Source organism: Artibeus jamaicensis, unplaced genomic scaffold (assembly GCF_021234435.1).
Source record: "Artibeus jamaicensis isolate MK-2021 breed Jamaican fruit bat unplaced genomic scaffold, CSHL_Jam_final scaffold_584, whole genome shotgun sequence".
In the NCBI taxonomy this organism is placed as follows: Eukaryota; Metazoa; Chordata; class Mammalia; order Chiroptera; family Phyllostomidae; genus Artibeus; species Artibeus jamaicensis.
In genome coordinates this window covers 6,140,759-6,164,756 of record NW_026522048.1, presented here as the reverse complement: position 1 = coordinate 6,164,756, position 23,998 = coordinate 6,140,759, and the positions used below count along the sequence as shown (strand labels likewise).

The 23,998-nt window shown below is 36.2% G+C and overlaps 1 protein-coding gene and 1 pseudogene across 1 annotated transcript; one reads left to right on the top strand and one right to left on the bottom strand.

Annotated features, from left to right (window-relative positions):
- Window positions 1-536: 536 nt before the first annotated feature.
- LOC119065565 (60S ribosomal protein L12-like) lies at window positions 537-878 on the bottom strand. Its single transcript, XM_053658783.1, has one exon. It carries the CDS (start codon window positions 876-878, stop codon window positions 537-539), a length of 342 nt encoding a protein of 113 aa, XP_053514758.1.
- A 19-nt stretch (window positions 879-897) lies between these two features.
- On the top strand, window positions 898-9,321 carry LOC119065564 (probable global transcription activator SNF2L2; annotated as a pseudogene).
- Window positions 9,322-23,998: the final 14,677 nt, after the last annotated feature.

Here is a 23,998-nt window from a genome sequence, read left to right as displayed (position 1 = left end):
GGATTTTACCATTTAAAACATACTTTACTAAAACATGTTAAAAATTTAAATTTGTAGTTAAAAATTGATTACAAAAATTATTAATTCACATAAAAACTGGCTCATTATCATACCTGCTGCTGAAAAATTTGTGAAACAGATTTCATGTTGGCAAGAAGAATTGTGGGATGTCTGAGATATAAAAATATCTACAAGCATAAAATATGTTCTATGTAGTTAGAGAAGCACAGATGCAAATTTCTGAGGATTTTTCTTGTGGGTGATTTTCAGTCTCAGTGAAGACGGGAAGTTATAAGAAAGGTTACCTGACAAAGATGATGTCCTGAACTAATTTGACCTATTCCTAGATAAAAGTATTATTATAGATGAGGGTATGGGATCATTTAAACTTAATGAATTAACCAGATGTAGATGTACAGTAAACATGTTTCATAATAAACTGGAAGAAATGGGTATTTCAGATTTTGTTTCAAAGTTTTGTGTTGTTATTTTAATTGTAAAATGATCTTTAATTGAAATATTTTCCTTTGTAGTTTTTAACTATTCTTGCATTCCGCTGCGCCGCTGTTAATGTCACCTATGACGTCATGAAGGTGGTGGCCATCAACAACGTTGCAGCCCAGAGAATTCTCTAGGGGAAGATCAGTGCCACGTCTGTTGGGCAATGTTGGCAATCTCATCAAAAGTGATATTTCCATTGTCCTTAATGCTTTTAGCTTCTTTCTGCCTCGTGGCAGTTCTTTGAAGGCTGTGATGATCAGGGCAGAGACAGAAGGCACCATCTCAATCTGGGCCTCACTGTTCTCAATGGTCAGTTTCACCGTAATCCTCAGACCGTTCCAGTCACTGGTTGCTTTGGCAATATCATCACCAAACATTTTAAGAGACAGACCCAGAATGTCAATCTTGGAGGACAGGGCATATGCAGCACCACCTTCCCTCCCGACCCACGCACCTCAGGTATACAGCTTTGATCTCAGGGTCAAACTTCAGTGGCAAGGTAGGGGCGGCCAGTGTCGGATGAACCCAGATTCAGGACAACCCGAAGAGAGTTGCACCTTAGCCTCCTCTGAAAAGCCAAAAGCTATTTCAAAGTCTTTATATTCTTTGTTTCTGAGAGAGTTAAGAATTTTGAAACATTTTCATATGGTTCCATTTGAATTATTTTCCACTAGGTACTGAAAAATAAAATATCTTTATACTGAAAATTCCAGATATTTTTTGCTTTTAAATTTTGACTGGCAAAACAAACAAACAAATAAATAGATAAAATTTAAAACCTCATAAGCTGATGCTGTTGAAATAGCTTTGTGATTTGTATAATGTTACTCTGTTCTATGGAGTAAAAGTGAATTTTTAGAAGAAAAAATTATAAAAGTATCCAATGAACTTGTATTTTAAAAGAGCAGACACTTCAAAAGTATTTTTATTTTTATTTTTGCACTGACCTCTGTTTTATTTTTAAATATATTGTGTTGATTATGTTATTATAGTTGTCCAATTTTTCTCCCTTTGACCCACTCCACCCACTACCCTCCTTCCCACCAACATTCCCCAACTTAGTTCATGTCCATGGGTTGTACATATAAATCTTTGGCTTCTCCATTTCCTGTACCATTCTTAACATCCCCTGTCTATTTTGTACCTACCATTTATGCTTCTTATTCCCTGTGCCTTTTCCCCCTTCTCCCCCTTCCCCCTCCCAGCTGATATCCCTCCATGAGATCTCCATATCTATGATTATGATAATATTCTGATTATTTGCTTTGTTTGCTTATTTGACTTTTAGATTCAGTTGTTAATAGTTGTGAATTTGTTGCCTTTTTAATGTTCATAGTTTTGCTCTTTTCTTAAATAAGTCCCTTTAACATTTCCTGTAATAATAGTGACTTGGTAATGATGAACCTCCTCAGCTTTACCTTGTCTGGGAAGCACTTTATCTGTCCTTCCATTCTAAATGATAGTTTTGCTGGATAGAGTAATCTAGATAGGTCCTTGTGTTTCATCACTTTGAATGCTGCCTGCCAGTCCCTTCTTGCCTGCAGTTTCTTTTGAGAAATCAGTTGATAGTTTTATGCGAACTCCTTTTGAGGTAACTCTCTGCTTTTCTCTTGATGCTTTTAAGATTCTCCCTTTATATCTTACCTTTGGCATTTTAATTGTGATGTGTCTTGGTGTGATCCTCTTTAGGTTCAACTTCTTTGGGAGTTGTATATCTTTTTGGACTCGTATGTCTATTTCTTTCACCAAATTATAAGAAAATTTTCTTCCATTATTTTTTCAAATACATTTTTAATTTCTTAATGTTCCTCCTCTCCTTCTGGAACCCCTATGATTTGGATGTTGGCATGTATGGAGATGTCCCAGAGTCTTCTTATACTGTCCTTTTAAAAAAAATTCTTGTTTCTTCTTTTTGTTCTGGTTAAATGTTTATTTCTTCCTTATGTTCCAAGTCATTGATTTGAATCCCAGCTTCCTTCCCATCACTGTTGGTTCCCTGTAGATTTTTTTATTCCACTTAATGTAACTTTAATTTCTCCCTTTATGTTGTTGCCTTGCTCAATGAGTTCTTCGAATATTCTGATTACCAGTGTTTTGAACTCTGTATCTGATGAGTTGGCTATCTCTATTTTGTTTAGGTTTTTTTTTTTTGTGTGTGTGGGGGGGGGGATTGTTCTATTTTTTCATTTTAGTCATATTTCTTTGTCTCTTCAATTTGGCAGCCTCCCTGTGTTTGTTTCAGTGTATTAGGTAGAGCTGCTTTGACTCCCTGTAAAAGGCACCTGTAAATTGTGTGGGGAGGAGCCTTAGGTAATTACCAGTGGAGGGCAACCCGATTCACTGTTTCGTGGCTCTGTGTGGAGGGAGGGCTCAGACAGAACACTGTGCCACTGCCTAACTTCTGAGGATTTGCCTAGTACTTGCCCCATTTCCAGTCACTTCACCCACACCCCTTATAGAACTGGCACCCTCCCAGCTGTTGCCCTGGTGTTGAATCCCAGAATGGGTGGGTTTGCATATGATTGAAGACTGCTTAGGCCCTTGATGCAGTTTCCTAAAAAGTCAGCAATTTCTACTGTAGCCAGAACCCCCACTGGTTTTTACAGCCAGAAGACATGAGGATTTGTCTTCCCAGCACTGGAACCCTGGACTGTGTGGTCTGGCCTGGGGTGGAATCACTCACTTCCAAGGTATTCCTCCCAGATTTTATTCACCACATGTGAATGTGAGACCACCCATGCCCTTTCCACCTCCTCTACTGCCTCCCTGTGCCACAGTGTGTCTCCTCACCTCTGTGCCCCATCTCTGTGGCTCCACCCCCACCCATCTGCATAAATGTGACTTCTTTAAGTCGTTGGTTGTCAGACTTCCATACAGTTTGATTTTCTGACAGTTCTGGGTGTTATTTGTTTTGAGATTTAGTTGTAATTCCTGTCAGTGGTTGTGAGAGGAAGTGAAGTATGTTTATCTACACCTCCATCTTGACTGGAAGTTTCAAAAGTATTTTTAAACAGAACAACTTTTTTTACATGAAATTCTACAAACACCTATTATTAATCATTTTGTCCCATGGCCGAAATGTCTTCAACTTATAATTTATAGTTATTTGTTTTGTGTTTATTTTTAAATATAAAAACTCTAGTTTCAATCACATTGAAATTTAAATATTAATGTAAAGGTACTGTACCTAAATTGTATAGGCAAACTGTGGTTATCCCAATAATGCAAACAAAAATCTTTGCTTCACTACCGATTAGACATGTTATGCCAAAGTTCTTTCTGCATAATTCCTTACCTCCTCCAATTCCTTAATTAGTTAATTTCACCAATATTATGGGCTTTAGATTAAAATAATGAAAAAGTAAAATAGGTTAACATGGTTAACTTAATTCTCGCTTCATAAATTTAAATTAGGATTTGTGTCAAATAATTTTTACTTTAGGACAATGTGTCTTTTCCAAGATCAGTGTTAAAATGCATATTTCTGTCTGTAGGAGATAAAAATAGGGTACACATTTTCAATTAGTTGTCAGATTTGGGAGCTATATTATTTGGTTTGTCTTACTTTTTACATTTAATTATAGAAGTTATTAAACATTTCTGGTCATTCTATACTGTATATTAACATAAACTTTAAAAACTGAAGATCCAGCTCTAGCTGGCGTGGCTCAGTGGATTGAGCACCAGCCTGCAAACCACAGGGTCACTGGTTTGATTCCCTGTTAGGACACATGCCTGGGTTGCTGGCCAGGTCCCCAGTATGGCACATGTGAGAGGCAACCACACAATGATGTTTCTCTCCCTCTCTTTCTCCTTCCCTTCCCCTCTGTCTAAAAATAAAATAAATAAAATCTTTTAAAAACCCTGAAAATACCAAAGGTAATTATAATTTATTACACTAACTTTAATGTGTTTATGAAAAGAACTGTATCCAAGCATGCTGTATTAATTGTTCCCAGGAATATCTTATTAAGTTAAACTTATCTCTTTCATGGGGCGAGTTTACACTTAAAGTAATATTTCACTTTTTCTTTCATTTTCTTTTTCACATTGTTATTTCTTATTGTTAGTGTCTCAAGTGAATATTTGCATCATGGATACAAAGAATATTAAATTATCTCACCATAATAATATTATGTTTGATAAAAGAATTAAGTGAATTAACCTTTACAATTACATTGTTTTATTAGAATAGTTCTGAGTATCTACTGTCCTTAAACATACCCTGAATCGCATTTTATAATCACAGAACACTTAATAAACAAGATAAGTAAACAAATTTGGAAATTTTCATAAAGCTTTCCCAAGCTTTTCTTTATTTAATTTAGGGAACTCAATCCAAAAATATTTACTGAGTACTTTGTAATGTTAAGGCAGAATGAGACATAAAATTTATGCTGCATTCTCAAGCAACTACCATATACTTGTGAGATAATACAAATATACTTGAAAGGTGGAGTATAAGCAACATTTTGAAGAAGTGTTTTAGCATTGCATGACTATTTTAACACTGTCATCTCAATCTAGCTCAGTTTTTATAAGAAAAAAATAAAATAATATTTAAATATTAATAAACCTTAAAATACAAGCAGAAACAGACTACTTCTATCTCCTCTCCTTCCATCTCCCTGGTATGAACCACCATCTATCTCTCACTTATATTACTCCAATAGCCTCCTAACAACGTGACCTAATTCTGGAGTTATCCCTCTGCACATTATTTCTAATAGCAGTCAAAATAATGCTTTGAAAATGGAAGTCATATTTTGTCATTCACATGCTTAAAAAACTGCCCTGGCTGGTGTGACTCCGTGGCTGGCCTGTGAACCAAAGGGTCATTATCTGATTTTCAGTCAAGAACATATGACTGGGTTGCTGGCCAGGTCTTTGGTTGGGGACCTGGATTGCTGGCCAGGTCCCCAGTTGGAGGCACATGAGAGGCAACCACATGATGATGTTTAAAAAATCTGATATGGCCCCCCATTTTATTTGGGGTAGAGTTATAATCCATAAAGTATCTTTAAGATCTTCCACGATCGGCTCTTCAACCCTTAGCAAGCACACTGCAAAAGTTTATATGCAACTTTCTTTTGTTTATCAACTTTGCCCACTCGGCTCCTTTCAGTTTGGCTTCCTTCATATTTTCAAACCCCCCAAGAATGCTTCACTCTTAGTAGGATCTTTGCAACATCTATCCCTCCCTCCTGGAACACTTTTACTCCAAGTATCTGCAAGTCAATGTGCTCATCTCCAACATTGCTCAAGTATCCTTGACTATACTCTTTTTTCATCAATTTAATCTTTATTGTATTTTTCCCACCACCATTAATCCCCTTATTCTTTACTTCCTACAGCATCCTTGAATCCTTTCTCCTTTTTGCTCATTCCATCAATTCTCTATCTCCCCTCCCTAAGCCCTCAACCTGCTCAATGTCTATGAGTCTGTCTGTCCCCATTTTTCTTATTTCAGTTTGTTCATTAGATTCCACAGTTGAGTGAAATCATAAATTGCATCCTACTCCTCAGCTCTGACACTTTCAAGTCTTCCTACCTTGATCTAAGTATTGTTATTCCATAGCTGTTACTGCATTCTCATAAACTAATTATTTCATTATTTCTAATGTTTATTTTTCCTTTAAGCACATAAAGCTGAAGCTAGAATCTTTGTATTGCCTGATGATATACCTTTTTAAAAATATTTTATTTATTTATTTTTAGAGAGATGAAAAGGGAGGGAGAGAAACATTGATGTCTTTCTCAATGCTTTGAATGCCCCTCACACATGCCCTGACTGGGAGGAATCCACAACCCAGACATACTCTCCAACCAGGAATCAAACCAGTGACCCTTTGCCTTACTGGATGATGCCCAATCAACTGAGCCATATTGGTCAGGGCCTGATGATATATCTTAAATATGTAGAGCAATGTAGGACACACAGTCAGAGCTTAATAAAAATGTGCGGGGTAAATAAGAAAATGATTATTTTAACAAATAGGAAATGCTACCATTTTTTCCTAGAAAGTTTGATTTCTATTAAAATGGTAGCAACCTGTATTGTGTTTAGATTTTTGTTTATTTTTTATTCTTTCATTTTCAATCATAAACTTTTGCTAGAAAGACTAACATACTACCACCAATGTACATTTAAAAAGCAAGAAATAATTATAGAAAATTATCAATGAGCTTCTCTTTATTATATTTGATCAAATATAGAAGTTCAAAGTTAAAGTTTAACTACTTTGCTATTTGCTATTCAAAAATAAAATATTTGTTATGATGCTATATTAGGTAAGTATTCAGTCTGCTCTTCCAGCAGACAAATCAAGTTCTGGACTTTGGGTCACTTTTTGAGAGGGGACAACTTGTGTAGGTTTTATGAAAAGAACATACTAAATGGCTTCTCCCTTTTAATGAAAACAGATCTCTTCATACTTGGTTTGTTCTCCTTTCCTCTTTACTAGTGCTGGCGAATTTTTTTCCCTGCCAGAACATACACCATGGGTATATATGCCTAAGGGTATAAACTGAATTATGTGAATTCATCCCTATGTTAACTAAAACTGTACTTCTTTCTCTACTACCAAAATACATACATACATACATAACAAACTACATTGATACATATCAGGATGCTAATGTAGTGAATCCTTCACATAAAATTTTATTCGTTTTTGTAAAAATATTAAAAAATGCACAAACATTGGTTCTTTGCCTACTTATAAATACAAGGTAGTAAGATACAACAGATGGGAAAGCACCAGAGTTTGACACTGACTAAAGAATCACTACTTGGTTTTATTATGAGCATACATACTTCTTGAAAGAACATAGGGAAGCAGATCCAACTGCTCCAAACTGGCATCTGCCTAGAACTTTATTCTTTCATTCATTCAATTTTTAAAAAGTTATTGAACTCTATGACTCAATTAATTATGTAGCAGGGTTCAATATAAGACATGGTCTTGACTTAAAAAGATAAATTATCAACCTATAAGAGAGGGAGAGATAAAAACACAATTAGAGTACAATACACTAATTATCCTGGGCAGCCAAATGCAAGCAAAAAAACTTCCATAAAAGAAATAGAATGAACATTTTTCTCTGACACTAAAACCCAATACTCACTAAACTTTAGCTCAATTAATTTCCTATTTTGAGCATTCAATAATTTTGTTCGTGTGATTTCTTCTTTACCTTAAAATTACACAAGAATGTGCATTTATAAAATCAATGTTGCATGCTGATATCAATCTGATATTTCTAGAATATATATTTAATGATGTCTCTCTGGGCCCTCCAATGCAGTCTCCCCCTGCAAATGACTATAACTTGAGCCTTTCCGAACTTGAGCCTTTGCATTTACCTCTCATGTAAAGGTCCGTCCATACCTTGCTTTTTTTCTAAATTCAACCATCTTGCTTTTCCAAGGACTGTACTGCTTTTTCATTCAATGATGTGAAACCTCTTATAGCTTCTTCAAAAAGATACTATAAGAATTACGTGCTTCTGAGTCTTTGTGCATGAATGTTTTTCATGCCTAAAATACTATTGCAACATTCCTCCACAGTAAACTCTGCCTATCCTTTAAAACTTTCTTATATTCCGTGAATCCTTTCCAGAGGACACAGAGTTATCCAGTCCCACTCATACCTCTGAAATTTCATTGAGAGTTTCCTTTTGCATTTATCACATCATATTTTAAAAGTTGTCTCATTTCCCTCTGTGTTTCCTTGGCTGGAGCATCTTGAAAATAAGAGAGAGGGAAGCAATATGTGCATCTGTTGATGACCCTGAGAGGGCTTACTGCTAGAGGTCTTCAAAACAGCCTCCTAGATGGGATACAACATATACTCTTGAAGGCTACTAGCCTGCTGTTTTTTGCAGGAGATCCTTTGTGGAATTCCCTCCACTGAGCAGCAGGACTCATGGGGGCTCAGGCCACTGAAGATGCCAATTTGGAAAAAAATGGAAGAGAAAGTATGGCTTAAAAGGAAGGAAGGGAGGGAGGGAGGGAGGGAGGGAGGGAGGGAGGGAGGGAGGAAGGAAGGAAGGAAGGAAGGAAGGAAGGAAGGAAGGAAGGAAGGAAGGAAGGAAGGAAGGAAAAGAAATCCTGTAAAAGAAGTTGTGGGAAAGCTAAAGCTAAGAGAAGAGGTCACCCTCCTGATGAGAAACATCACCAATCCCTGATTCCCACCCCCACCTGCCCACACCCACAAATGACAAAGCAGATGAATGTTATCATCAATACCGTGATAAACTACAAAGGCAGGTGTAAGGTAGAGAAGGTGCACAGAAATCCTGATTTGGAAATAGAATGAAACAGCGCAGGATGACGACTCAGTGAAGTCTTCATTCGGTTACCTTCAAGGAAAGAATTACCAGAATACTAAGAATTAATTAGGAAGCTAGTGGATTTCAAAAAAAGGGAAAGAATTCATAATCATAAATAACAGGGCCTGAGAGACCTGGAGAAAAAGGCCTGCTTCTGTGTCATAATGCTCAGCTGTTCAACTTGGAGGGATCCACCTGTAAGATTCCATCGTCACAGCAGAACATTGTCAAAGAAGAGGAGATGAGGATGAAAGCAATGAAGAGGAGGTGGAAGAAGATGAAGAGGAGTCAGAGTTGGAGGCAAACTTCATTAAGGTGAAAATGAAGCTCAATAAAAAAGATGAGAGAGATTGCGAATAAGGAAAAAGGCAAGAAAAAGGCCAAACTGAGGAAAAGCCATACCTGGTGTGGGTGATTTCCACAGCAATGAAGAATAGGATGAAAATGAACGAACAGTCAGGAGCAGGTGGGGCTGATGATGAGTGAGGGAAAGACATCTATCTTTGTAGAACTAAATTCCTTCCTCCCCTCTCTCATTTCTACCCAGTGTTTATTTGTCATATGGGTACTGGGTTGTTTCTGTATCACCATTATCTGTAAACTAGCTTTCAGACAGTGCCAGACAAGCATATGATACCATGATATAAATACACACACACATGCACACAAATATTTGTACCACATTATAACCAAAATGGGCCTCAAAGATTCAAAGATTAAAACAAACAAAATGAAACTTTCAATGAAAATATGTGGTGGATAGTGTATTACTATGGGTGGGACTAATATGGTAATAATTTGTTTGTGCCTGGTTTTATCACCTGTTCAGATAAGAAGATTTTTGTCTTTTTGAAGCGCTTGTAACTAGAAGACATTAAACATCACTGGTTATTTTATTTTTCATCAAGCAATCTTCAATATTTTTAATATTTGTACATTGTGGTAATAGAAGGAACTTTACTAGGTGATTCATGTACAGTAGACTTCACCTGCATAGACGTTTTTCCATTTTATGTTCTATGACCTCAAAAAATGTATAAGACTTATGTCTACTGTAAATATGTAATTTTTTCTGCTCTCGATTAAAAAAGGGTTTGTTGAAAATTGCACTAAATATTGCAATCTGTAGAGTGCATTGGATGGCTTTTTTTTTCAGGTTGCTATTATGTTTTACCAATGTGTATTGTCTCCTTCTCCCTGAAGTATACTTAATCTTTGCTTTCTTTGCACAATGTCCTTGATTACAAGTCATAAGCCTGAGGCAAACAAAATTCCAGCAGTTTCCAAGAATGTGGTGTTGGTGCTTTCCTAATAGATAATTTAGCTCAACGACCAAAAAAAAAAAAAAAACCATAAAGGGACAGAACTTTAATTTACATTTCCATTGTTTCTCACAGTATTGTCATCTAGTAGTTGTTAAATAAATGTAAATTAATTAAAATAAATTTAATGATCATTTTATAAATTGTCGTTGATGTTTTTCATCTGTGCCGGTAAAAATATTTTTAAGTATCTACATTTACCACTTGTCTCTAAATGAGAACCAGTTTGCCAGACTTCCCTAGCCTAAACTAATTCATAGTTTTGTTAGACTCTTAGGAAAAACTACATTGATACATTAAGGTTACTCTTCCAAAACAGGAAGTATACCTCAGAGAATATGATCTTAGTGTAGCTAACCTATTTTCAAGCTTACAACCTAGATATATGTTAGATACAACCAATTTGTTTCTATTATATCCTCACCTGGAACCACTTTTTAAAACTATCAACATTTATCTTTCATTCATAGCTCAGGAACAGGAAGTTATGTATCTTTATTTCCAGGGGAAGTAACCTCTAAGTATTCCGTGAAACACACAAATTTTCCAAAAGCCGGGAGTACTCAATCTAACAAAGAGTATCTGTTGCTCTAAAAAGTAAATGTTAACCCTTCTATTCATAAGCAAAAGATTGATGCCTGAATTGCCTAGCTTTTTATTATGCCAAGTGGGAAGGAAAATACAGAAAACTCAGGAAGATCACAATAAAATTTGATCTGAATGCTCTCTGAGTACTGGCTCATACAGTGTCATGTTTCTGTTCCCCACTGAATGAACACATCAATCCAGGTTTCTGTGTCTTGGCCTCTTGAGAAATGATCTCGTATTGACTGCCTGGCAATGTATGAACCATTTCTTAATATTAGGGTAATTTATCTGCCACTAAGTAATGTTTTTATATTCATCAGTTATACCAGCAAAATAGTTTAACTATATTTGAATGTTTATTTCAGGTCAGAGTTTTCTCCAGTTATTGCAGTGATTGGTCTGCGTGGGGTGGGGAAGGTAAGTGTTGAGAAAAAATTCCTTAATAACTTCATATTTTAAAATTTTGAAAGAATCCTAATCTTCCTAAATTTTAGACTAATTTAATAGAAATAATAAAGTGAGTTTGGAATGCAAAGTAAGTGACATACACGATCTGCAGCTGAATAATAATATCAAGCAGCACCAAAACATAAAAACAAAGGAGTTAGCCCTAAAACAAACTTTAAGAGGTGATTTATTCTACCCTGGTTTAGTGTGGAAACTCATTTATAAAATTGGTAGTAATTATGACTTCCAACCTATTTTAATTACCCAGGGAACATAAATCCATATTAAAGGAACAGCAAGCATCAGCTCATATTTTTACTCTCAGAAGTAGTTACCTTGGTTCTTGGAATTAAAAGCAATGTTTTAGATTGTGCATATGTGGCTGGAAATGGAAATAGGCTAGGCCTGTGCTGATGGGGCAGTTTCTCTGATCAACGTAATATGCTAAGCAGATCTGGATTCTGTGAACTTGTTTCTTTTACTGTGTTAATACCATGATATCTAAGATCCCCTGCATTTACCTCCGTGATTCTCCTCACCCTACTTGACTTCAAAAGAAATACATAGCTTCATGTTCTGGGTTCCTAGCCTTGTGTTCTCAATCCAGATGCTGATTTTATGAACTCATAGTCAACAACACTTTTACTGCTTAAAACTGGACACTGAGTGATAGTATATACAGATATTTTAGATAGCTACATGGGTATTATAAAATCCAACTCTGTTACCAGCCTTTAAGTCAGTATTGGAAAGTGTATAGATCTTCTCAAATTTTCAACAGTTTTCCATATGCATTGCTGCAAATACAGAGATGTCACTCTGTAGGAGTATGCATTTGTCTATTAGAAATAAAGTTCTGTGAATGATGTTTGGTGAAAACAGATTAGGTGATTGATAATTAGCCAGGAGCACAGGATGAGGGGCAAATATGTTACAAATTTGTTGTCAAGCCCAATAATATTTCTGAAAAAGATGGACTTATTAACAGTAATTATTTGTAGCCATGCTTTCCAAGTATATTTTAAAATCCCGCAGCTAGTACCTTAACCCAGCGGTTTTTGGAAGCCACGTGTGTCGTGTCTATTAACAGATGCTGGACATAAGCAGAGGCATTGGAAACACACTGTTAGGTAACAACCTCAAAAGATTGACAAATATAGTTGTAATTTTCATTTGGAAAATCGGGCCTTTCTTTAATAGCTTGAGTTAAAAGTCGTATCTCAGATAGTTAGTGCTTATAGAATATTTTGTGTAATCAAAAAAGACAAACTGATCAAATGAACACAGACAAAAACAAAACAATTCTATCCACACAGTGATTTTCCATGTTTATTCAACCTATATTGTACAATATTGCATTTTAAGTGAAGAAAAATATCACTGCAGTAAATTTAATGTAGATTTAAAATTGGGCAATTTTGTCTTTGTTAAAGTTGCTGATAATCTTTTTTTAATTTTATAAATCTTTTCCTTTTTTCAGTTTTAATTAAGCTATAACCTGAACTAGCAAATCTGGTACACATTTTTTTAAATGAAAATTATGCCTCTAGGCAATTTATATAAATTCAAAAAGTTCAGTCAAATGTTAGAAAGGATTAAGAAAACTATAATTGGCTAAAATGAGCTTAACATCCATATCCTATTACAAGGCACTTATATGAAACTAAATTAAAATTTCTGTGTGGATTGAAATGTTCAAACAGTCTTATGGTATGGTTTACTTTCTTCTAAGATATACTTCCTCTTTCAGCTTTATATATATTTAAACTTTTTATTTTTAGAGAGAAAGGAAAGGAAGGAGAGAGAGAGAGAAACATCAATGTGTGGTTGCCTTTCGTGCACCCACTACCAGGGACCTGGCCACAACCCAGGCATGTGCTCTGACTGGGAATTGAACTGGCGACTGGGAATTGAACTGAGAAACACCAGCCAGGGCTTGTTTATTTTTTCTTTTTTAAGAGAGAGGAGAAGGGAGGGAGAAGAGGGGGAAAGAAACATCAGTGTGAGAGAGATACACTGATTGACTGCCTCTTGGACATGCTCTGACCAGGGACTGAACCCACAGCTGAGGCATGTGCACTGAGTGAGAATTGAACCAGTGAACTTTCACTTTGGGAGAGCGAGCCACACTGGTCAGGACTGTATTCTTGATGTTACAAAACAGTCATTATAGGATTAGAAATTCATTTCTTTATTTGTGTACTAAGGTCATATTTATTAACTGCCTTCTATGTGCCTTTTGTTGAATTGTTTTTAAGCAAAGATTATATATATATGATCTATCTATCTATATATAAATATATACTTTTTATAACTAATTTTTTTCTTTAGCCAGTATAAAATCCTTTGACAAAAATGTCCACCACTTACACCATGTGATTCTGGTCAAGTTGAGCATTAAGTACCCCTACATCCTCCCCCCCATTCCTCCACACCCACACAGGGGCAAGCACATCATCCAGGCCAACACAAAAGAAAAAGATGCCATTTCTGTAGCCCAGCAGTTTTCAACGACACAGTGTGCCACAACACACTGGTGTGCTGTACGAGTTTTTTAAATGTGCAATCCCTGACTAGCCAGGGACACTGACCTCTTTTCTCTTAGATTATGAAACAAACAAATGGCAATGGCCAACACAGCAATAGCTGCTTAGTGTGATTAAATAAAAATTATACCCTTTTTTGGTCAGGTGGGCAAAAAATATATTTTTTGGTTTGCCGCAAAATTTTAGTTATTAGTTTGTGCATGCCATGAGATGCAGAAGGTTGAAAATTGCTACTCTAGCCAATTGGTGTTCTTTTTAGGGTTTGATATAGATGCTGACAGCAATATTCTCTCTGTCTTCACTTCTCCCTTTCCTGAAAATGTTAGCTTTATAGATGTGAACCTGAAGCTGCTGTCAGCTGGTGGAGGTTGCATAGGAACGAAGTCTACAGAGAGATAAGCTCAGGCAAGATGTGCAAAAAACAATTACATCCACTTGAGAATGACAAAAGGAATCATAGAATTAATCAAGTTTGAATCTGAGCTTGAGCAATGGATGAGATACCAAGAGTTGCAAATGAGTAAGAATGATCTTTTAAGCTTGTGGGAAAGCGTAGGTACAAATGGAAATATTATTAAGTGTCTTCTTTCTTCCTCTCCTCCCTTCCTCACTTCTTTCCTCCCTCCCTCCTTTTTTCCTGCCTACCTGCCTTCCTACCTTCCTGTCTTCCTTCCTTTCTTCCCATGTTTGTCCCCTCCCTTTGTTCTATCTTCCTTTTTTTATTACATCTCCTCCCTTCTTCCTGCTTTAAGCACTTTAAAGACAACTGTAAGCCATAATGAATACTGAGACTAACAGATAGATGATAGATTATGATGGATAGATGATAGATAGATATATAGATAGATAATAGAAAGAGAGAGAGATAGGTAAATAAGTCCCAGTCTTCTAGAACCTTAGGATCAAAATGCAATACCGTTATATTTGTTTGATGAAAGTGAGAATGATCTATGCAAAACAACTTTTTTCTGTCCTTAAAATTCAGATGATAGAGAAATTCAATAAATATATGCCTTTACAGAAACATATATTTCTAGAAGGGTGTTTTATATTTTTGAGATATGTCAAGAGGCCACAAATTATAAATTGCCCTAAGTGTACTTAGAATATGATAATTTAGATAACAACAATATGTAAATTTCTTTCAAATTTCATCATACAATTAATAAATATTAAGTCCCACTCTGCTGCTATGCTTCATGATAGAATCTTGAAAATAATGGCTTCAGAACTTTATTTCGGTACTGTGTTGCTGATAATTTTTCATATGACATAAATAGTTATCAACTGAAATTGTGAACAGAAAATCAAATAGAAACTCATTTGTTTCCAAAAAAATAGATAATGATGAAGAAAGAACAGAAAAATAATGTACAAATAAACTCAAATATTACACACACACAGAATGGAAGTGTTCTTCTCACATTGTTAAGAGGATAATTTCACCTTAATGTGATAACATCTAAATTTCAATTAATTTTAATGATTCAGAGAAACTAATTTAATTTTTAAATAAGACTTCTTCAAAACAGTGAACTCTATTTATATCACCAACTACAAAATTACTTGCATTTTATAGCTAAAAAATACTTCTGACAGTTAATCAAATGTTAAACAGGTAAAAATGTTCATTTTGTAATTCTTAAAGATTAAATAGAGCCTGGCATTAAGATTTGAGATATTGCCTTTGTTCAATATGCTTTTGTTTATAGGTTTCCCAATTTAATGTTGGGCTATAGCCAAAGTATTTTTTTCTATTATAAACTGTATTCTTAAATATGCATTTTTAATTTATGCCTCTATTAACATTTTTTACATGTTTCCACCTAAATTACTTAATATAAATGAGAACAGTTAAATAAAAACCTTGCAGTTCCCCATTTCATTTAGTATAACTTGCACAATATTATTTTAATAAATGTCTACTTCACACTTTACATTATTTAGACATAACATTAAAGCGTTTTTGTCAGTTTTTTAAAAATGTATTTATTTAGGCCCTGGCTGGTGTTGCCCAGTGGATTGAGCACTGGCCTGAGCGAACCATAGGGTCGCCAGTTTGATTCCCAGTCAGGGCACATGCCTGGGTGGCAGGCCAGGTCCCTGGTAGGGGGTGTGCAAGAGATAAACTCACTTTGATGTTTCTCTACCTCTCTTTCTTCCTCCCTTTCCCTCTCCCTAAAATTGAATGAATAAAATCTTTTTTTAAAACTTTATTTAATTTAATTTAAAAAGAGGAAAAGAGAGAAAGAGAGGGAGAGAAACACTGAAGCAAGAGAGAAACGTCAACCAATTGCCTTCTGTACTTGCCCCAACCAGGGACTGAATCCATAATCTAAGCATGTATCTTGACCAGAAATTGAACCGGTGACCTTTCAGTTTGTAGGGTGATGCCCAGCCAACTGAGCTATGCCAGCCAGAGCTGTCAGTTTAAGTGAAGTCTTTTCTATAAAAACAAGGTGAAATGATGTGGCTTACAGTAGACATTGGCATAATTTCATTATATAATGTTGTGCACATATTTCTACACATATATGCCATTCCCAAATTATAAACACAACTTTTTTCAAAACTTTCCTTATGAGAAGATATTTTTCAGAAAGGGAAAATGGTGGTGATTTTCTTAGTCCCATCAATGTTTATTTCGCCTACAAATCAGATGTCCTAGGTAACATTAATACCCCTATATTAATTTCTGCGTATAAGATTACTCAGAAAAATAACAATACAATTTGACAAATTGTAGTAGGAAATGTTAATGAGAAAGAAATGGAAAACAATATAATTCAACAAATTATAGTAGGAAATACTAATGAGAAAGAATTGGAAAGTAATATTTTATTTGAATTATTTTTTTCAAACATTTCTCTGGGTAAATACATACTATTAAATCAATGATTTTCTTTAAAGCAATATACTGTAGTGGACACTGTGGTTATCTCTAATTGTTCTTAACTTTCAATCACAAATGTTTGTAAGATTAATTTCTATTGCACCCATGAGGTGCTATGAGCAATAGAAGCCACTCATTCTCAGTGCTTAGAATGAGAAGGAAACACATTAGAATGAGGAGGAAGGTCTCATTTCTACAGCCTCTGATGAGTACCTTTGGCTTCTCAGCTCATTCTACCGCGCAGCTATGACAGAGAATCACTCATCTAAAAGTTTAATTCCAGTGAGTGTTTTAGGGATCAGGACTGGTTCACACCTGGAAAAATCAGAGACTAGGTGCCCACAGACAGATTAAAGCGAAAACACATTGCCCATGGGTGATGCCTAGTGACAATTACATAAACTGCATAAGACATAACAAGATGATTCTAATTGTATTTTAATATATCTCAGCTGATGTCTTTCATGGATAAGGCACCCTTCCTCTCTGAATTTGCACACCTGACAGAGATATGATGCAAATGGAATACCTCCCCAGCCACGATCTTGTTCATCCTAGAGAGAGTTAGAACAGGATAGAGTTTAAGACATCATCTTACTTAAATAAAGACCAATGGAGCATTCCTAATTTTATAAATTTTAAGGTTTCTCCCCCATCTCTTATGAACAGAGCTTTTGGGGGGGGGCTGTTATGAGGAAGGTGAAATAGTTACTGTTCTCCAAGGATGAGGATTTCTGAGGGGCGCCACACCTGGTCTGCCAGCTTCCAGGGTGTGCTGGGCTGTTGGTTTTAACATCTATCATAGTTGCGAGGCTGCTGGTTTTCAAAGCTACTGTGGAGCTGGGAGAGGGCCAGTTAAAATCTGTAAAGCTCACTGTTTTTAACTAAGATTCTGCCATTTTTCTAGAATAAAAATTTCTTCAGATTGTTTTAAGCCTTTGGTTAATTTCCACATTTATAAAAAGGTGATTTTTAACAATTATTGATAGCTTTCTCATAGCTCTTGTGGAGAAATGGATTTTTATTGTGCTTACTGCACCATTCCAGTATACTTCGTTCCATCACTTTGAGGAACCAATTACTATTCTTTTTGTCTACTTTACCTCCAGCTGAAATTCAGTATAAAAGCAGGTGCTATCCCTCACTCTAGATTAGGGTCCCTAATCCCTGGGCCACAGGCCAGTAATAGTCCATGGCCTGTTGGGAACCAGGCTGCACAGCAGGAGGTGAGCAGCGGGGAGTGAGTGAAGCTTCATCTGTATTTATAGCCGATCCCCATCACTCACATTATCACCTGAGCTCCACCTCCTGTCAGATCAGTGACAGCATTAGATTCTCATAGGAGCACAAACCTTACTGTGAACTGTGCATGTGAGGGATCTGGGTTACTCACTCCTCGTGAGAATCTAACGGCTGATGATCTGAGGAGGAGCCGAGGCGGTGATGCCAGCACTGGGGAGCGGCTGCAGATACAGATTATCATGAGCAGAGAGTTGTGACTGCATAGAGACCATAATAAATGAATTGCTTCCGGACTCATATCAGAAGTCCATCAGCGTGTGGCAAGTGACAATTAAGCTGCATCTGGTGACAAGCTTTATAGCGGCAAGTGAGTTGATGTGCTTCAATTGTAGGCTGCACCTGGTGGCAAGCTCTAAGTCAGAAGCCGGCACCTATTTCAGTCCACATGTGGCCTGCCCATTCTTATTTACCACTTCCATCCGCACCTATTTCCCACACTGGGTGCCTGTCTCAGTCACGGTTTTGGTAAGCCCACATGCTAACCTTAGCCAAAATGAGTAAAAAAACAAATGCTGCTGGAGAGCTTCTTTGAAAAGGAGGAAAGACAAAATGATGAGACCACAGAAGACCGAGACTGCCAACAAAAATAAAGCTGCATTTAAAAGAAAATACCATGAGTCCTACTTAAATTGTGGGTTCATTGCATTAGATAAAGTGGCTGCATTCTAAGTCAAACTGGAATCAAGGGGGCGACAAATGAACCCTGAGATTTTTGACATTTCTAACATTAGCAGAGATTTTGAGAGAGACTGAGCCAGGGCCTTCTTTCTCCCAGCTGGTGTGTGATCACCTATCTTAGCTTTGCAAAGAGTTTGAGCATTACTCCCCAGCTGCAAAAGATGCTGAACTGGGAAGGAATGGACCCGTGAACCATTTGTGAATGAGCCAGGTGAATTGACTTGATTCCTCCTAGAAGAGGATCAACCGCTTGAGATCGCAAATGATGGTAGCCTTCAAAGTATGTTTGAGAAAACTTCAAATCTCCATGCATTCTGGATTAAAGTCAAGGCAAATATCCTGAGGTGGCCACAAGAGCACTGAAAAGCCTGCTTCCATTTCCAACATCCTGTCTTTGTGAGGCCGAGTTTTCTCCAGTGACAGCAACAAAAATGAGACTAGAGAGTAGACTGGACATAACACACTTCAGGTGTCACTGTCTCCCTCTCCCGCCCTGATGGGACTGTCTAGTTGCAGGAATACAAGCTCAAGGTTCCCACTGCTTCTGCACTATGGTGAGTTGTGTAATTATTTCAAGTAATAACTGAAGAATCTAGGTTGTTTCTATACTGGAACTCTACCCTCCCCACATTGTTTCCAGCTATGGAAGAGAAAAAAAGAATGAAGTGAGGAGACCCACACATCTGGGTTGGCTTTAAAGCAGAGCGATCCATCACTCCCCTTCCCCTCACCATAAACTGGCGATAAATCACTGCCTTCAACAACTAGACATGTGGGGTCTCTGAGACAGAGGGGAACACCTGGATATTTGATGAAAATGACAGTCTCTGCCAGACTTTCACAACCTAAAATCCAAACAAAAGCCAGCAACGAGTCTAATTCTATTGTCTGCCTGATCTGCTTTGACAGTTCTAACTTCTGTTTTGTTATTTCTGTCAATTAGGGTTAGTTTCTGTTGGCTTTTTCTTCTTAGTTATTAATTGCTAAAATTAAAAATATTCACCAATACAGCTTGATTTTCTCCATATAAATAATTGGGGTGATTATAATTATATATGTAATTCTAGCATATAAGAAAAGGCATAGAAAATTAGATGTTATTTTAAAGTTAGAATGAAAAAGAAGTGACATTCTAGGCATTTGGCCATAGCCCTTGTGATACTTTTTAATATCTTACTCGCCTAAATTTGTTGGGTTACATATTCATGTGAATTTCTGCCACATTCACTGAGATTCAGGCATATTGAGAGTCTTTTAAAATAGAGTACTACAGCCCTGGCTGGTGTGGCTCAGTGGATTGAGTGCCAGCCTGAGACTCCAAAGGTTGCCAGTTCAATCCCCAGGCAGGACACATGCCTGTCTGTGAGCCAGATCCCCAGGTGTGGACGTGCCAGTGACAACTGGTCAATGTTTCTCTCACACACTGATGTTTCTCTCCCTCTCTTCCTCCCTTCCTTCCCTTCTCTCTAAAAATGAGTAAACAAAATATTTTAAAAATATGTAAATATAGTACGACAGTAATAAATAAGTTCAGTAGATACTCGTTATGTTGAACATATACTGGACAGTCCAGTGAACCTCAATTTCATAATGGCACTAGGGAAGGTTTTTTTTTACTGAATCTTAATTTTGTTATTGATACAAATCTGTATTGTAAACCTAAAAAGATAAAGATAATGCCTTTTAAAAATTCTATCTTTCTCTCTCTTTCTTTTTTTTTTTTTTTTTGGTTATGGTTAGAACACTTAACTGAGACCTACCTTATTAACAGATTTAAGTACAAGGCGGTATTGAATGATGTGCAACAATGCTGTGTTATCACATCTCTAGAACTTACTCATTTTATGTAACTGAAAGTTCCGCCTTTTGAACAGCAACTCCCTGCTTCCCCTCCACCCAGTCCCTGGAAAGTCACTCTTCTACTCTGTTTCTATGAGTCGACCATTCTAGATACCTCATATAAGTGGAAACACACAGGACCTGCCCTTCTGTGACTGGATTATTTCATTTATAATATCCTCCAGCCTGATTCATGTTACACATAGCAGGATTTTCCTTCTCTCAGTTGAAAGTTTCTTATATTTAACTTAGTGCCTGACTTGCAAAACTTGTGCAAATACTTACTGACTAAATTAATTTCTGGGAGATTAAACATCAATACCATAATCAGCTCTCCTTATTACTCTGTGAGTCATTGTTAACTATTTATTTCATTAATTAGCTAAATGTGCCATACATTCTTTTTTCCAACTTCAAATTTTACATTTTCTCCTAATCTGACACTTGCTATTCATCTCTGTACTGGCATGAACATGAGCCACAGTGCTCTGTGATAGGCTGGTCAACAGTCCACTGGCATGTCCCATTTGCGATGGGTGGGTGCTGAACTTGACATACATGAGCTCACTCAATCCTCCATGTAGGAATTCATATTCTTAATTTTTTTGTTTTGCAGATAATGCAACTGCACTGGGCAATAAAATACTAGTAACATGCCCAAGGTCACTCAGGGAGCCTGGGATTTAAATGTAGCCTGCCAGACTCCAGGATGTATTCTATGACAGCATTCTCATTGTTATGTTATGCTGCCTTGCCACTATGCTGTGACTAAAACAATCAACATAACTCCCATTGGTGTAACATGGGCCTTTCCTCAGAAAAATACTAGGTCTGCTGGGAAAAATTCCAACCATTGTTAATATAATGAGAACAGTTTACATGACATTGGTGTAACCTGGAAGCTACAGAGAGTGAATGGGGATGTGGATGTGGGAACAATGATGACATCACTGCACTAGTCAGTGGAGGCGGTAGACACTGTGGAGTGAGCATGTGTACTGTGTAGCTGTCACATTCAAAATGACTGAGAGAGTAGAGCAATGAATCTGCATCAGATTTTGTGTTAAGCTTGAATATTCCTCTGTGGAAACTGTTTGGATGATTCAGAAGGTCATAGCTATGGGCAACTGGTGATTGGCAGCTTCATCACAACATGCCTGCTCATGTAGTTTTTTTGTAAAACGTCAAATTACCCAGGCTACTCAGCCTTCCCAGAGACCAGAGTTGGTGCCCTGCAACTTCTGGCCTTTCCCAAAACTAAAATCTCCTTTGAAAGGAAAGAGATTTCAGGCCATTGATGGGATTCAGGAAAATATAACAAGGAAGCTGATGGAGACTGGGAGAACTGTGTGAGGTCCCAAGGTGCCTACTTTGAAGGGGACTGAGGCATCATTGTCCTATGTACAATGTTTCTTTGCATCTCGTATCTTCTTCAGTAAATGTCTCTATTTGTCACAGTATGTGGCTGGGTAGTTTCTGGACAGAACTTGTGCATGTGAACATGAAGAACTGATGTTTATATTTCCAATTAATTATCTTATTAGTTAATGCCTATAGTTTAGTTATATTTTTATTTCATAAAATTTTGAATCATGTTTAGATTCAAGTTTTAATTTTTCTTCATATCAATAATGCCCCTCTCAGTAAGTTACTTATTTGTGTATCTCTTTTAGCACAAATTTTTTTAAATCTGTGACATAGCTAAGACAAACAAAAATGTTTTCAAGTACTAGCATAGTGTGTGAAATAAAACCACCTTTTAATTAATATAAGTAGTAACAATACTTCTTTAAAACTTCACCAACAATATTTAATTTTATACCACTAAGCAGAAAAAAGTGTTTCTAACATGAAATAATACCCATTCTCCTAAGGATTATAACAGAATTTTTTGTCATGTTTATGGCAAATATCACCTATGTTTAGCTAAGTTTTATGATTTGCTATCTTGAGTAATCTGTTGTTAAATCTCATGGTTAAATAACTGAGTATCATAAAAAGATTTAACCTATTGCTTCATTATTTAAATACAGCGAGACACTTTTATTATAAGGGAGCTGAATAAAAGACTTCTAAGTAAGTTTGCCCTTAAATGGAGAATAGTTACATGAACGCATATTGCTGGCCCTTGGATCATCACACTGGCTCTTGCAGGTATGTAGGCATCAAACAGTGCGTTTCAAGTTCTATCTCCACTGGTGATGTTACTTAATATCAGATTTCTTCATATTTTTAAATTGGAAGAATAGGACATAAAAAGCCCCTAATACCATTTTCTATTTCAAAGAAGGTCAACAAAGAAGCTGTGTTGTACAGGAAATAATACATATGTAGCCAGTAAATGTCACAGGATTTACTACAAAATAGTAGACTAATGTTCAGTTATGAACGTACACTTTGAGGATTAGCCTGTGGTACAGGAAACAACATGTTCAAGAGATCTCCTTTTCAGAACAGTAAAACACCTAGAGCATTATGAGGCTTAGTTGAATAAAATTTCACCATATGTACACATTTATAAGCTTCCAAATCTTAACAAGTTAAAACTTCATCAAGAATTCAACATCAAATAAAAATTTCTGCTAGCAACTTCCCATGAAAGCTTCATTCAGAGAGACTGATATAACCAACACCTACATTCTTTGTCCAATTCACAGATATCCCCAAGCTAATTTTAAAATGTGTTTCTATTTTCTTCATTCTCCTTGAAGATAGGATTGTAAATAACTGGCACCACATTGTCAGTAGATTGTTTTAGAAAGGAACAGCCTTTTAAAATTCTATTTTCTTAGAAAGGAACAGATTCAAGATAGTAAAACGTACACATATGAAGCTATAAAATATCCCTAGCCACTCATAATTAACAGTAGGAATGTAAGAATAAATATATTAGCAACATTAAACACATTTTAACTTACACAAATTTAGTACCTATTTATAATCTCCTTGAACAAAGTATGTTTATGGCTTAGAAACAATCATTAAACACCAGTGGTGTACTAGTATGTGAAGTGCATGTTACCTTCCTGTTAAAATAAAAATGAGGATAGTACAGACTAAAAGAGGACCTCATAAGCTTATTTGTTGTAGACAGTGATTTCATAGATTAATGTTTTAAAGACAATATTTTTCTCAATTTATATAATCACTTTTAAAAAGTATAAAGTTTATCTTAAGATGAATAATTATGAACTAAGACTGTTAGTATCAGATGGTTTTAATAAGTGTACACTTCTTCATCACTCAGACTATCCATGAGACAGGTGACTTTAAATATATTCGGTTGTTTGTGCCAAGGTGTTTTCCTCTTTCTACTCTGTTTTGATTGTGTATTCAGCCTAAGATGGCACATGATGAGAGAACAGAGTTATTGTGATGTTACTTGTCTTACTTGTCAAATGATTTGAAGCCTACTTTGGATCAACAGTATTTAAAATTCCAGTTGAATTTTCTAAAGAGAATGGAAAACAATGAAAATACTCATCATAGAAATAAACATAGAAAAAGCAGGCTGTGAAAAATGTCTTCTGTCTTTTTCATAGCTTTTT

Bases quoted from the DNA above. Each gene is read 5' to 3' on its own strand.
- LOC119065565 (XM_053658783.1), bottom strand. From the start codon at position 878: ATGTTTGGTGATGATATTGCCAAAGCAACCAGTGACTGGAACGGTCTG.